This window comes from Clavelina lepadiformis, chromosome 1, assembly GCF_947623445.1.
Source record: "Clavelina lepadiformis chromosome 1, kaClaLepa1.1, whole genome shotgun sequence".
NCBI lineage: Eukaryota > Metazoa > Chordata > Ascidiacea > Aplousobranchia > Clavelinidae > Clavelina > Clavelina lepadiformis.
In genome coordinates, this window is record NC_135240.1 from 22,758,744 (window position 1) to 22,773,301 (window position 14,558).

General features: G+C 34.6%; 2 protein-coding genes across 3 annotated transcripts; both read right to left on the bottom strand.

Annotated features, from left to right (window-relative positions):
* Positions 1 to 652: 652 nt before the first annotated feature.
* Positions 653 to 6,624, bottom strand: LOC143465617 (glutamine--tRNA ligase-like). 2 transcript variants are annotated; one of them, XM_076964018.1, is made up of 14 exons: positions 6,426 to 6,624; positions 6,027 to 6,278; positions 5,587 to 5,784; positions 5,199 to 5,429; positions 4,733 to 4,919; positions 4,394 to 4,581; positions 3,973 to 4,196; positions 3,759 to 3,840; positions 3,435 to 3,578; positions 3,091 to 3,176; positions 2,748 to 2,913; positions 2,441 to 2,667; positions 1,047 to 1,239; positions 653 to 955 (listed from the first exon to the last, which is right to left on the bottom strand). In XM_076964018.1, exons 1-14 carry the CDS (start codon positions 6,534 to 6,536, stop codon positions 905 to 907), a joined length of 2,340 nt encoding a protein of 779 aa, XP_076820133.1. In that variant the 5' UTR covers positions 6,537 to 6,624; the 3' UTR covers positions 653 to 904. The 2 variants fall into 2 exon arrangements, with proteins under 2 accessions (XP_076820133.1, XP_076820125.1); XM_076964010.1 differs by having other exon boundaries at positions 5,199 to 5,432; positions 6,426 to 6,623.
* Positions 6,625 to 11,257: 4,633 nt separating this feature from the next.
* On the bottom strand, positions 11,258 to 14,558 carry LOC143470002 (PRELI domain-containing protein 1, mitochondrial-like). Its single transcript, XM_076967835.1, has 3 exons — positions 14,356 to 14,558; positions 12,028 to 12,253; positions 11,258 to 11,909 (listed from the first exon to the last, which is right to left on the bottom strand). The coding sequence occupies exons 1-3, from the start codon at positions 14,481 to 14,483 to the stop codon at positions 11,592 to 11,594; spliced, it is 672 nt and encodes a 223-aa protein (XP_076823950.1). The 5' UTR covers positions 14,484 to 14,558; the 3' UTR covers positions 11,258 to 11,591.

The window sequence follows — 14,558 nt, forward strand, 5'->3', positions numbered from 1 at the left end:
TGTTAGCACAACTTATTCATGAAATACCTTTTGGAACAAAATGTTAGAGAGTTTGAACACTTGACATTTTGGGTGGGAATAATTTACATATATAATTACTGGTTATTTTGCTAAGATTCAAATTTACGGCTGTGAATTTAACTGCTGGTAGAATTGATACTGTAATCATGGATGACCTAAAGATCATAAATAATATGGAAAAAAGTTTTTAATTTAGTATTTCTGGTTACCAGGAATAGGTGTTAACATGTTACTAATTTTATAACAAAGTCGGAACAGAACGTTTTTTTTTTTTAAGTTTCTTTAGAAACTTTACCCTTCATGTATTTAACAGCTTTGATAAATTCGACCATATGCAACAACAACTCTACTTAGTATTTGAGGTCCCCACAAACGATAACCAAATCGATTTTAAAAAATGTTTTAACTTATAATAATATTTTCTGACTAATACCATTACATAAAAGATATATTATAATTAAACTGATAGGAATATTGAAAAAAAAACAGCCCCCTGTGCAAACTGACTACTTATTGACACATGTTGGAGGGTTTCAAGTTAACCACATGGGTCACAAACAAGAGTAGAATGAAATGCTAAATTTGCAGCATATCACAGTGCTGTGAAACTCTTGGAAACACCCATATGTAGTTAAAAGGTAACTGTAATGTTTATTCCGTCACATTACAGCATAAATACATCTAATAGCCATTTATTCAATCAAATGCAAATTTCTTCAATGAAACCAGGGCACTGAAATGCAATGCATATAAAGTCGCAAATACTATCTGACAACAACAGCAGCAGCTTTGATAATTAATTGCAGAGTTGTAAATATAAAACCTTCCCGTGGACCATGATCTAACCACCAACATAATAGAACATGAAACACTGTTTAATGTGTTACTTCTTCTTTGGGTCTTCTTTTAATGGAATTGTAAGGTTAAACACCATCTGAAAAAAACACACATACGTTAGGTAAACAGCAGTGTTTAGGCAATAGCAAGACCACAAATTCAGAAAAATCTAAAAATGTCAAAGTTACCTTCTCTTTTAAAGAATCTGGGTCAACGCAAAAGTAGCCAAGCCTTTCAAATTGATATTTACTGAAAACCTCTGCCCCACGTAACGAAGACTCCGCGTAAACATTTTCATGCACTTCAAGAGTGTCAGTGTTGCAGTCAGTTAGGAAGCCTCCAGGAACAACTGCGGGATCTTCAGGATTTTTGTGTTTAAATCTATTACACATGACATCAAGGTAAGAGTTAATATGACTGAGGTACGACAGCAGCAATAGTGTTGCAAATTGATTACTAATATTAATTAATGCTTTTCATGTTAACAAGCTAACATTTTAAGGTCATTCAATTGTATTTCTAACAACGATCAAGCACAACCCTATATTGGATGTTCTAATTCACACTCACACAGAGCACAAACCTACATTGCCAGTTATACAGAGTGACAACTAATTTAAGATATCTTCTTTTATTGAAATGTTCTAAACCAGTTAAATAAAGATTTCTAAAACTTTCCAATAGCAATATATGGACCAATAAGGCAGTGGTGGAAAATATGACACCTAAGCATGTTGCCTTTCTGTCTGTGTTACAAAATCAAAAACCAAGCCAGAAACCAATTTTTTACAATACATTAGAATTTTGTTCAAGATGAAAAATTAAATCGAAGAGTAGGTAGAATCCAAACATGCGGCACACACACGATGTTCAAAATATTTAACCCAACCTCAGTAGTAAAAAGTTTCCTTCTAAAGTTCTAATACACTAGAACAGGAAATTTTCATAGGCTAGGAACACGATGTCTAACCCAACTAAATGACGCTCATACGTAAAACAGATTCACGTTCGATAGTAATACTGTTACTAAGCAAAGTGAAATACATATAAAGGCATTGTAAAATAACAATGTCTGTTGAAACTACGATGGCAACAAGACATACAGATTTATTTAAGCTTGGAATATAAAGACAGCAAATAAAGAGCATCATTGAGTTTGAGGTATTTTTATAAATTTAAAGACAAGCTTTCGTACACTTGAAGCTCGGTACAATGGTGCTACTTGTTTACTGCTTTTATACTTGCTCTCGGTGAACATGGTTCGACCAAAACCAGTATAAACCTTGAATTTACAATTCTGTGTCTACATAATTATTATGTTAATTATTGCTCCATTTTGATCTCACGGGCCTAAGATATAACATCAGTAGAGCTCTTTAGAAAATCAACGACACCACATTTATGATAAGACATAAACAACCAACATGTGTAAAGGTGCTTCTATTCATATCTTTTCATGTAATTGTTTACAGGTAAAGTAAAACATTGTGTAGATATTGATCACAATTGTAGGGTTTGTTTTGGGTTGCTAAACAGGTTTATTGAAAGCAAAAAGAAGGTAATTTATACTTGCATGACTTACAATCGACTGTATATTCGGACTTCTGCAACAACCCTGCCCTGGTCTGACACCCAGTGGATAAATCCTTTTGGCTTTGGGGCAACATCTACAGAATCACATCGAACATGCAGTTCAGTTAGATGACCCGAGTCGTCTTTCACTGCTCGTTCAAATGTAAGGACAAGACCAGCATGCCGCAATCCAACACTCTGGTTCGTTGCAAATCGTTTGTAGTTCTTATCTGCAGTCTGCAATGTGTAAAATTATTGACATTATAGGTATGAGCAAGGCTTGCTGACATTTCAAAACATGTGTCTTTTTCACCAACTTCAGAAAAGTCTGTCTTTTCAATGTATATGGTTGAAGTCAATTTGACCGTCCTTGAACCACGAGATTCATCGGCTGGAAAATTAGGAACACTTATATCGATTGAACCGCTGTCATTGGGAAAATTGCTGATCACTACTTTAAGGGGTTCAAGAACTGCCATTCTCCTGCAAATCAAAGTAAACATTTTAACAACAAACAAAGCGAAAACACAGCACAAGTCTACATGATAACGCAAAATTTAAATCATATAACACAAGCAGGGTATGAAAAAAACTTCCGTATTCAAGAGTCTCTGTAAAGTTGCTGACATAAGTTGCTCCACATCTAAACAAAAAATATACCTGGGTGCTACGTTGTTTAATGTGGTCCTAACACATGCTTCAAGCAGTGGTGGTTCCAGAATGACCAAATTGCCAGTTACACCAACCTGGTAAGTATTATAGAATTAGTAACAATCAAAGTAGTTTGTTTAAATATAAAACATTACGTTCATGGGACTTAATACAGTATTGATGAGGTGATCAATCGCAATTAAGATCAACAAACGTTTAATTTTTTGAGTACAATAACTTTTTGCAAAGATAATACCAAACTAGAAATTTTCCTACTGCCAAATACCAGAAATGGAAACACCCCATCACTTACATTGTTAATAGTACAATAGAAATATGCTAAATATAACTACCTTTGCGCAAAAATTATTGATAGCCTCAGGAGGAAAACCTCTTCTTCTCAAAGCAGTGAGTGTGAATAACCTAGGATCATCCCAATCACGAACGACTCCAGCATCTATTAACTTCGTGATCTTCCTTTTTGATACCACCGTGTACTGCAAAGTAAAAAATTCACTAACCACAATTTTGGGTGATGTAACCATATTCATATTCCATCTGATATCTCAGGCAATGCATATCCAATATTATCCATGCTTGAATATTACTACATTGACTAACTGGTTACTATTTTAACAGAAGCAAACAAAAATAGAACTGATATGGAAATACTTTACCTGAAGGTTCAGTCTTCCATACTCCCACTGAACAGGGCAATAAATGTCGACAGAATTGCACAACCAATAATAACTTGAGCGCCTGAAATTGTAAAAAACACACTTCTAAGCCGATCTTCAGTAATCTGCAATATGCAGGTTGTGAAAATGTAAAAAACATATGAAACATACAAAATGACAGTAGCCTGTATAGTGCTTTGTGGCTGCGCTTTACCTGGCCTGGAATTCTTTTGTGCAAAGCGAATGCGTGATATGCTCAATGCTGTCACATAGACAGTGAGTGAAGTCGTAAGTTGGATAAATACACCATTTATCACCAGTCCGATGATGAGGAGTGAATTTTATCCTGTAAGCAACCGGATCTTGTTTACCATCTTCCATGATCATTTTCATCCTCAGCGTTGCATCACCTTCAGTTACCTTGCCCTTCCTCATATCCTATTAAACCAATGGTTAAAGAATTACCTCCGAGTACGTTTCCAGCAAATTTAATTGGAAAATATGGCCCAATTTAATATGACAGCAGTTTATATTGTACATCAATACATTTAAGCAGTAGCCTCCACGGCATTAATGAGCTGCATTAAAAGAAATGAGAAATATATTCTATTATGTAGTGTAATTACTAAACTTACTTCAAAAAGAGTTAATGATTCGGAAATCGGTCTGTTTCTCCATGGTGAAGGTGGAGGATTTTTTCCCTGGATTTCTTTGTGTTTCTGGTGACAGACATATGCCAGATTTTTCTTGATTAGAACAATGGCATGTTCGTAGAGATCCTGAAAGTAATCTGATGCATGTGTCACCTTGTAGGGAGTGTAACCTGCAATAACACATAACAACAAAGAATTTAATAAAACTTAAGCATGCACTGATAGTTCAAGTATACACACAGTATTTTATGTCATTGCATTGACAGACTGATATATTCTCACAATAGTTTGGAAAAATTTCATCGTAAAATTGAAGCTTACCGAGCCATTTAACCATGTCCAAGATCCCAGTGAAGAATTTTTCCTCCTCCTTTTCGGGGTTGGTGTCATCGTAACGTAAGAAACAAACTCCATCGTTTGCTTTTGCGTAACCAAAATTGAAATTAATAGCCTTGGCATGTCCTATGTGAAGAATGCCATTTGGCTCTGGGGGAAACCTTGATCGAACCTGAAATATAGAACTGAAAATCGTGAAAAACATAAATAACTGATTATGATGCATTATTAATTAACAGCAGTGACATTTGTCGTATGTAATTTGAACTTGAATGCTTTCAAATGTACGCATATTCTGAAATGCAGAAAACTCTAAACCGAACCATCAGATTTTTACCATACGTTATTGCTAGAATACATCACTAACACAGTAAATTGTATGATCAGCAGTGAAGTTTATCGCTAGAAATTTCAAAAGATATAATTATAAATTCAAAATTCTGCCACGGACCTGACCACCAGTTATTTCCAGATGTTCTTTCAAAAGTTTCATGGTGTTTTCATTGATAACATAACCTTCAGTTTTATAATTTTCTCCTGGTTTGTGAAATTTTAATGCTGCTCCCCGAAGCTGATCCATGAGACTTGCTTCTTCCAGTTGAATCTCACTGTTATCTGACATGGTGTTTGGTTTTTTTGACTTGGTTGTTGGAACATTGTCACCTTTGCTTTTCTTGTCTTTCTGCTGCACAAGGAAACACAATGAACAATATAGATATTTTAGAAGGTAGACACAGACACATATGACAAGCAATAACAAATCTTACCAAATCTTTAAAAAATCATAAAAAAATCGACAAAAGCAAAAGAAGGCATACAGTACTTAAGCAAAATTTCACCTTCTTTGGTGGAGGGGCAAGGTCAGCATCAGTCTTCGGGCCCAGCAAATCGAGAATTTGCATATCAAGTTCATTTTTGACAATTTTTCCATCAGCAAATTTCAAGCGCTTTCTAGCTTCTCCGAGTGCTTTCCCCAAATTAAAATGGTATCTCTGTTCTACTAGTTCACTGTGATTTTCTTTGACAATGGATTCAATCTTAAATGTAAATATAATTATTGCACAACATTAAACCAAACTGACAAAAAATGAAATTAAATAAACATTGACAAAATCTAAAAAAGGAATATGTTAATTCAGGTTAAGTTAAAATCTAAAACACTTAACATACAATAATCAATGTATGAGTAGATAATTATATAGGACACACCGACACAACATGATTAATATATTTTAAAAACTAAAAAAGTTTTACGATTAATGACAAATTTGTCTTTTACCACTTCTTCAATTTCCTCTGGAGACACGACTACACCCACTCCACACGCCTTTGAAAACTCTTCCTCATTGGCTGGATAACTTGGGTGACTCTTCAAGTAATCAAAGGCACATGCTAACTGAAGTTCTGTGGTGATTTTATTGCGGCATATAAACCCCACGAGCAGAGGCAAATGTTTCTTATCTTTCAATCGAGTTGCAACTTGATACAGAAGATTTCCAACAGTTTTATCAATTTTACATTTGTTGGCTGCCTGTATGAAACAAATAAAAACTTTCAACTTTATTTAAGCAAGTTAAGTTTAAGCAACTTCGCACTTTGCTCTCAGCTTAAGAAATGCAAATTATATATTCATAGTAAAGTTCAGGCAAGCTCCAGAAATATGTATAAATTTACAAACCATTGTAATTGCTTCTTCAAATGTGGCTGATACATTTTTGTTTTTTATCGTCTCCACTGCCTTCTTCTCTGAAAGCCCAGCACCAACAAACAGAGTTAGTAAATCCTTCATAGTTAACTGATGCTAACAATAGGTTTTGTCTCTTTATCTTTAAAACAGATCATTAAAACCAAGGTCTATGGCAATGTGGCATAATTATAACTATTTCAATACTTGTGCAATAACTGGTTAGAAGGCTTCAACTTTTACTAAATAAGATATGCAGTAGACTCTGCCTTATATTACCACCAGACTATTTTGGTCATAATATCGAAATGATCACAATAACTGAAGATACTGTATAACCATCCATCAGGATTGATACAGTCGCAGATAATGACTAAAAGCATGAAATTTATCATTTATTTCATTAAAATTAAACATCAAAAGGTGAACTGAAAATGTTTGTGGCACAATTGTCACGTTGTATAATTGACACAAAAAATTGAAAAAGATTAAAAAAGCGGTCATTATATTAGAAAGCTGGTCAGTGGTCATAGTAAACGGAGAATCTTATAAGACAAAATTCAGGACCGTACTAAAAAGGCAAGATCTTGCATGTGCCAGACAACCAAACTTGACAAGTGTGGGTGCGCAAAAATGTTTGGATGCACTGGAAGTGCGCTCTTTGGTTATCTAATTTATTCAGTATCTAAATCAATTAAAAACTAAGTGTGCAGATGTTCTGTCCAAGTCACAAAGTGCACCACAGTAGCTGATGGAAGACCGTATTGACTGTACTTATGCCAAACTCCATTGTTAAGTATAGGCGATTGAAAAACTTTTGTCACCCAGACAGTAACTCGGAAAGGGTCTATTGATAAATTAATAACTTCACCACCAGCAGCAACAGGTGTATAGCCTAGTGGCAGTAGTGTAGAGGTTTTTACGTTCGTTAATCCAAAGGTTTTTTTTTAACTAACTCTGCCAACAAAAATACATATACAACTCACTAACTCAGTAGGCCTAGCTCAATAGCTTCCACACAAATTGCAAATGTACAACCACCACAAACCACAAGTAAGCCAAAAAGGCGAAGTACAGCTATCAGCTTCAGATGTTACGTCTTTTAAACACCTGTCAATTGCAAGTTTGCTTTGGTTAGCTGCAAACTAAGAAAAGTATTAAAGCATGAGTATTCAGTTAAATAAATAAAGTTATCATAGAAGAGGGATACTAAAAAATATTAACCTTAGACAATAATTAAAATAACCAAATCATTTTATGCAATTTTAATGCAATAGTTTTCCATACAAAAACTTTAGCCTATGTACGATTGCACTTAATCAGTAACGCCTGAATGACGCAACCATTGCGAAGAAGGGCATTTCCCTTTAACGACACTTAAATAAATAGTTCTTGTTAAAAAGCTGTTTGTTGGTAAACAGTCTTGATGTAATAGCTTTTTTAAACTGAATATGATGAAATACGTCGGTAAAAGCTACATCAATACTTTTATTTATTTCATAGTGTGTATTGAATCATATAATTTTATGACAAAGGTCTCAAGTTGATTTTTTCTCTCAACCGCTTTTCAACTTTTGATGGTTGGGATAACTCCAACATCAGAGTGAACTTTTGTAAATCTTCAACCTTTCACTTTGCTGTGTTACCCAGCGAAACAAAAATTTAAAAAACTTACATTACTAGAGTTCCATATCCAAACATTTTAACTGGATTTTCGAGAGAATGCTCTCTTATCTTAGTCTTAGATATTGAAATAGTTAAAATGTGGATATAACGTTTAGCTTGTGATAATAGACATAAAGGGGTATTATAATAGTATACAAATCGAATAGAATATAGAACTATTATTTTCAGACGTCTGCTTTACGAAACATGACGGTAATGATAGATAACATTGCGTACTGATAACTTTCTGTTTTCCGTTTTAAGTCATGACATAAATATCGCGCCTGCCTATCTTGGGTGAGTTATGCACAGCTGTTCAATGCATTCATTCTACTACGATCAACCCTTATAATATGGACGTCTTTATGCTGTTACTGTGCTAATGTTTTGTCTAAATGTAATTTTTCAAAGAAACTTCAATATAATCAGTATATACAGCTATCATTCCTATGTAACCATTGTTGAATTCTATTTGAATAAGTTCAGTGTTAAGATAGACAATTTTATTGTCATCTTCACAAAGTAACAAGGACTTTGTTCCTATAATATAGCAGTGGAAAACAAGTCATTATAATATTGATCACTACTAATTGAAGCTAGTCATCAGAAAATAAGCCGTCAGGGTAAACAATTAAATCTGTGGGTGAGAAAAATAGACAACGACCTCATGAGATTCATATATCATCACCCGCAATAAACATTTCAATAATAGTCATTTCATAGTCAGACGTTATTAAATATCAACAATAGTTGCGTTTGCCACAGTATTTGTCAATCAATAAACAATCACACAAACCGTCTTAGATGACGCAATATCTACGTCTCCATAAAAAAAAACAGTTGAATTGCATGTTTTAGCAGATCAAATTTTTTAATCGGATCTTTAGTAGCCAAATGTTTTGCAAGATTTGACTTGCAATTCTAGAATTTGACTTTGGCGTGCAATTGTTTATGTAAATGCTTGATTAACCTAAGCTGTTTTTCTTTTCTTGAGCTAAACTCTGTAAATCTGTCGTCCCGGCTTTTACACTGCCAATCCATTTCGAAAAAATATAGGAGTTATATTCATTTTCCAATGGCCAAACAACATGTCGGTTTGGTAGCCAAGCGAATAATGTGGCGCGTGTGAAGTGTTCACGACCTTGTTCGCTAGATAACGGCAGGAAATAACGATTATTTGCCCAAAGAATTATTGTTTATTTTGTCGTTATTCTCTGTTCGCATTTTCAGTCAGTCGCCTTTTAGACAAGGAGGCATACAGACACTCTTTTGAGACGTTTCTCCACCTCAAGTTGTGCCTGTGCCTCGGCATAACCAACAATACCAAGTTAGCTGCAGTCGTGGATCAGGAACAGGTCAACAACATGTGCGTAGCGTAATGTCATCCGTTGCGTTATACGTGCTCCGTGTTCGATACCCAGTGACGCTACCGTTGTAGTGCCATTGAGCAAGACATTAAGCCACTTGCTCCTGTTCAGTGGACCTGGTGGACAATTCTAAATTCGGGCAATATAATAAACCAAAACACACAACTAAACAAAAACGTGTGGCAAGCGGAACTTGCACAACTTATCAAATAATAGATCGAATAGGATTGTTTCAGATTACAGCAGATTGTTCCATTTCCAAAACTGTGCCCAGGGGTATTAGTTACACTTTCGTGTGCCGGTATAAATTTATCAAAGTAATAAGATCAACCTAGACACAAAATAAAAATACTGTGAAAGGACTATCAATCACAGCATGGTATTCGATCAATGCCGTAGGTAATTTTCTGTTTAAGGCTAGTTGACAAACATTTGGCTAAAAGCTTTGTTTTATATTATGACAACTTTTATTTCGTTTGTGTATTAGGCCTACTTGTGTGAAGTATTACACAACAAACATGTCTGTCATAAAGACCGGCTTCACTGGCGGCTGTAGCTATATGAGCGAGGACGATTGATAGTTGATAACTTGTTTTTCCTTCTGCTTCGATGATATGAGTTCTCATTTCTCGAACGGCGTGATTATGCTGTTAGTTGCTTAAATTCTGTCTATGCATATTACTAAATGATAAAGTTCTCAATTGATTTATTATCAGACACAAAGGCTTTCACCTTCGGGCAAAGCTTACTGAATGTTACATTGCGCAGTAGTAACCAGTGAAATCAATCACGTAAAAAGAAAGGATTGCAAACATTACATTGGTATATATATGGCACATCAGTTCAAGCGAGGTAATTTATCTGAACGTCATTAAGGAGAATTCAAGTCCGGTCAACAACTGGATTGCAAGATCCCAAAATAAAGTTTCAGCATTTACAAAATAACTCATGACTCGTGACGTAACCGTCACAATACCTTTACTAAATCAGAGGGATGCAACACACAGCCAGCGTAATCTTCAATCAATATGCCGGAAAATCTTTTTTGAAATTTTTTCAGGCGTAAAGTTTTTATTTCGTAATTACCTTCCTTTATTTTCTGTGATTTATAACAGTCTTTTGTGTGGTTTATACTCTATAATTATTCATGACGTCATCGTTTAAGATATATCGTCACTTTTAATAATACTATAACCTTTGATACTAAAAAATTTGAAGACACTAGACAGAACATGTCAAATGTATAGGTCTATACTCTAGAGGGTAACATATCCAACATTATTCAATTAATCGTGAAACCCCGCATGGGCTCACTGAAATTTTGTATGTCACTTTAGTACGCCTTAGGTAGGGTACTATTTCATGAAACCTTACTAAAATCACATACTTCTAACTCTTGTAATAGAATGTTAAAGTCAACACTGCAATTTTGGGCCAAAAAAATCAAATTTCATCAATTTTCACCTACATTTTAGGCTAACCTAAACTTGCGACCTGGAAGCTTTCGAGGCGCCATTTGCTAGGGTAATCTCCGTACTGAAACACAAAACCGGCCATGTTGGCCTTTGTTTGGTCTAACTACTCTAACACATTTTTTTAAACTATTACGTAGAAGTCAAACAAAACCATGGAAATCGCAAAATTATAGCATATATGGCGCCTATGCAGTAAGTTTCTTCTTATAACTCGTAAATAAATTAATATAATACAGATAACAAAATAAATAGATATACGTAGCCTACATTCGCCATTAAATGATTGTTTAACACTGACTTCTAATAACTCTTCTTGAGATCGTTCCTGACTGATTTTAATAAACCTTACTTTTTAATGACAATTAATTAGCACACCTTCATATAAAACCATAGCACGTCCGTGAACTAGACGTTTGACATTTCTCCGATTTCACATAATGCTGAATTGTACCAATGTACACAACACAGACACTCAATCATACACGCATTAATAACAATAATAATAGCTTTTTTCATAACCGTAAGGCTGAAATGGAACATTTTGACAAAGGTACACACAAGTGAAGGAATATTGTTGATGTCTTATATAAAAAGAAATAATTTTTTGAGAAAAAAACGAAAATTAAAACAAAGATTGTAAAGAATGCTCCACATCAAGATTGAACACTAGGAGAATTTGCTCTGACTGCCAAATCAATAGCTTTCTTTTTTGCTTTATCTTTTACTTCATGTAAGGAGTCGAGAGCTTTCTCTCCAAGAACTGTATGCTGGCCAATGTGAGTAGTTGGCTGCACAAGAACACTTTGATAACCTAGAAATGCTTTTCTTGCATTCGATTTCCAACGAGTTAAACCAAACTGTCTTAAAACATGTCGAAATCCAGTGAGGGATGAATTCACCCATCCTTCTCTAAAAACCTGGGTCGTCTTTGTAATGTCGGCTGGTGTGATGGTTAACCGCTCATGTACTTCCTACAAACATTCAATAATCTAATATGCGTAGTAGTACATCGAATAGGTATTATTGTCATGCAATATTTCATTTTATACAATGGCAATAATTTTTTGGTAGCAGTAGATTATTATTTACCATCATATGTGCATAGGTAGTGTTCCAAGTGTAAACAGTCATGACATGTTTGGCAGGATCGACAATTGATTCCTCTATGACATGTGCGACCTGCTTCAAGTGAGATTTAAACACAACAACACCCCATTGTGGCAATGGGTTTGTTTTACTTAGAAGCCGACGGGTGTAAAGCTTTCCATCTGGAAATACCTTTCTCTCCAGAATATCTTCGGTTAGTACGTGTTGACTAGAAAAAAAAAACATGAAGATTAGTCTGGGGAGCAAGACACCATGTAAATTACTTGATAAACTAGATGAAAAAATAAATTCTAATTAACATGTGGAGTTTACAAGAATGCACAACATTGGTATGAGTAACTCAGTGGTAACACTATGACTCAACTCAGCTTAAATGATTTAACTATACAACGCAAAGCTTTATATGGGCCAAACTGCATTCTTTGTATGCTGCATGGAGAGAATATTTTAAAAAATCTACTTTGCAGCAGGTTTTTGTCTTTTTTCTTCCACTTTTCCAAGCAAAAATTGCACAAATGAAACTTATTCAACTTCGTAAACAACCATTAACTTGTAGTTTCCATTACAACAACCTGCAGACAGGTATATACTTTCAGTTTTGACACAATTGCAATATTGCACTTTCACTATTAGATGTCACAACTGCATTTATACATTCATCACAAGTACTGGCTCTTTCTTGGTCATTGTTTATATCGATCTTACACAACTTGTTTCAAATATATACAGTATATATACTGTTTAGAAATACCATAATCAACAAATACCAAAATAGTGATTAAAATAAAATCAAACATAGAAAATATTTCATTCCAATTTTTATTGCAATCACAGTCGCAAACAAGTGTAAAAAGTATCAAGGAGTGCGTTATTAGTAGGGCCCGCAAAAGTCAATAAAGTCAAAAATTTTTAAGGACCTCGTCTGACCACGAATCAAAGAATAAAGTTGTTTTCAGCACCTAGGGGATTGTTTCTAAGAAGTTAATAGGTCAAAATAAAGTCAAAATTTACAATAAAGTCAAAATTTTCAATAAAGTCAAAATTTGTCAAAATATGGCTTTTTACAAAGTTTTTGTGTTTCTTGAGAGTAATTCTTGTAAAAATCCTCGTGGAAGCATTGTAAATCAGGAACTGCGACACAATTAAACCATATTAACCCATAAAAGCAGGAAATAAGTCACAATGCCCACTTGGATCAGCAGTAACTTTTATCGCAAATTGTCCATTGTTTATTCATTGTTACGTATTTAAATAATTCTTATAAAAAACTTCTTTTCATAAACGTGGTATTTTCGAAGATCAACAGTTTGGATTTTAGGAATAACCTACTGACATTCTGTAATACAAAAATGCCTAAGCAAGCTAAATCGTCTTCAGCAAAAGTTAGACAGACTTGTCGAGATTTTTCTGATGAATTTAATGCAACTCCCGGGGGTGATTTAAGGTGCACTTTTTGCGAGGTTATAGTGAAGTGCGATAAAAAGTATTTTGTTGAAAGCCACAGGAAAAGTAAACGCCATCAAGCTGGATTGGAGCAACAACAAGCATTCCCTGTTTAATTTGCTGTTTATTAGAATTTACCATGCGGAGAAAATCGAGGCAAAGTGCCCTTTTCACAAGGACAAAATAACACAAGCTACCTAAATCTATCGCCAAAAAACACGACACACTTTACGTTTGGGTCTGAAATCGACAAAATATTATGTTTGGGTAACTGGAGGAAGAACTGTGGCCTCTACAAATAAGCAATTTCGTTAGGTCAAAATAAAGTCAAAATTTGATAAAAATAAAGTCAAAAAAAATTTTTTTTAGGTCAAAATAAAAATGGCCCTAGTTATTAGTGGTGCAGCAAAGCACCAAGTCGATTAGAACAGTAAACTCAGTCCTCAGTCATTAAACAGTAACCGCGGCTTGAACAGTGAGTAATCATCATAGAGTTTAATCTGAGCAACAGATTTCTTTACTCAAAGCAAAAAATTCCCATGCTAATACCAAATAGAGTTTAATGAAGTTTTAGAGAAAAGAAGAATTGTTATTTGTGTGCATTTGCTTCTGATTTGTGTTGTTGTTGTTGTTGTCTAAAGAAGCAAACCAGGAGGTCTTGGAAAAAAAACCTGAAGTTTGCAGTAGCATACATTTTTGTATTCACAAGTGCAGCTTTAATTTTTAAATGATTTTTTGTGCAACCACAGTTACAATTGCGCAATGCTGTGTGGATAAAATTTTCAAACACAAAAAAGCCTACAGTTTGGTAGGCTTTATGAGGCACAGCAAGAACTATTTTGGGGGTAAAATAAATTGTCGACCTACCTGTATTGGTTGGGATATTTTTTCCAAAATCCAGTTACTGCATTAATCCAAGAGCACTCGAGTATATCAATTATCGATCCATATTTACTGGATCCATTTGCATTGGATGTGCTCACATTTTGATCCATACCGTACTAAATAAATCTGCACCACCCTAGCCCTAGTACTATAGTTGTTCTTACATACTGGAAAAAAAATTGTAC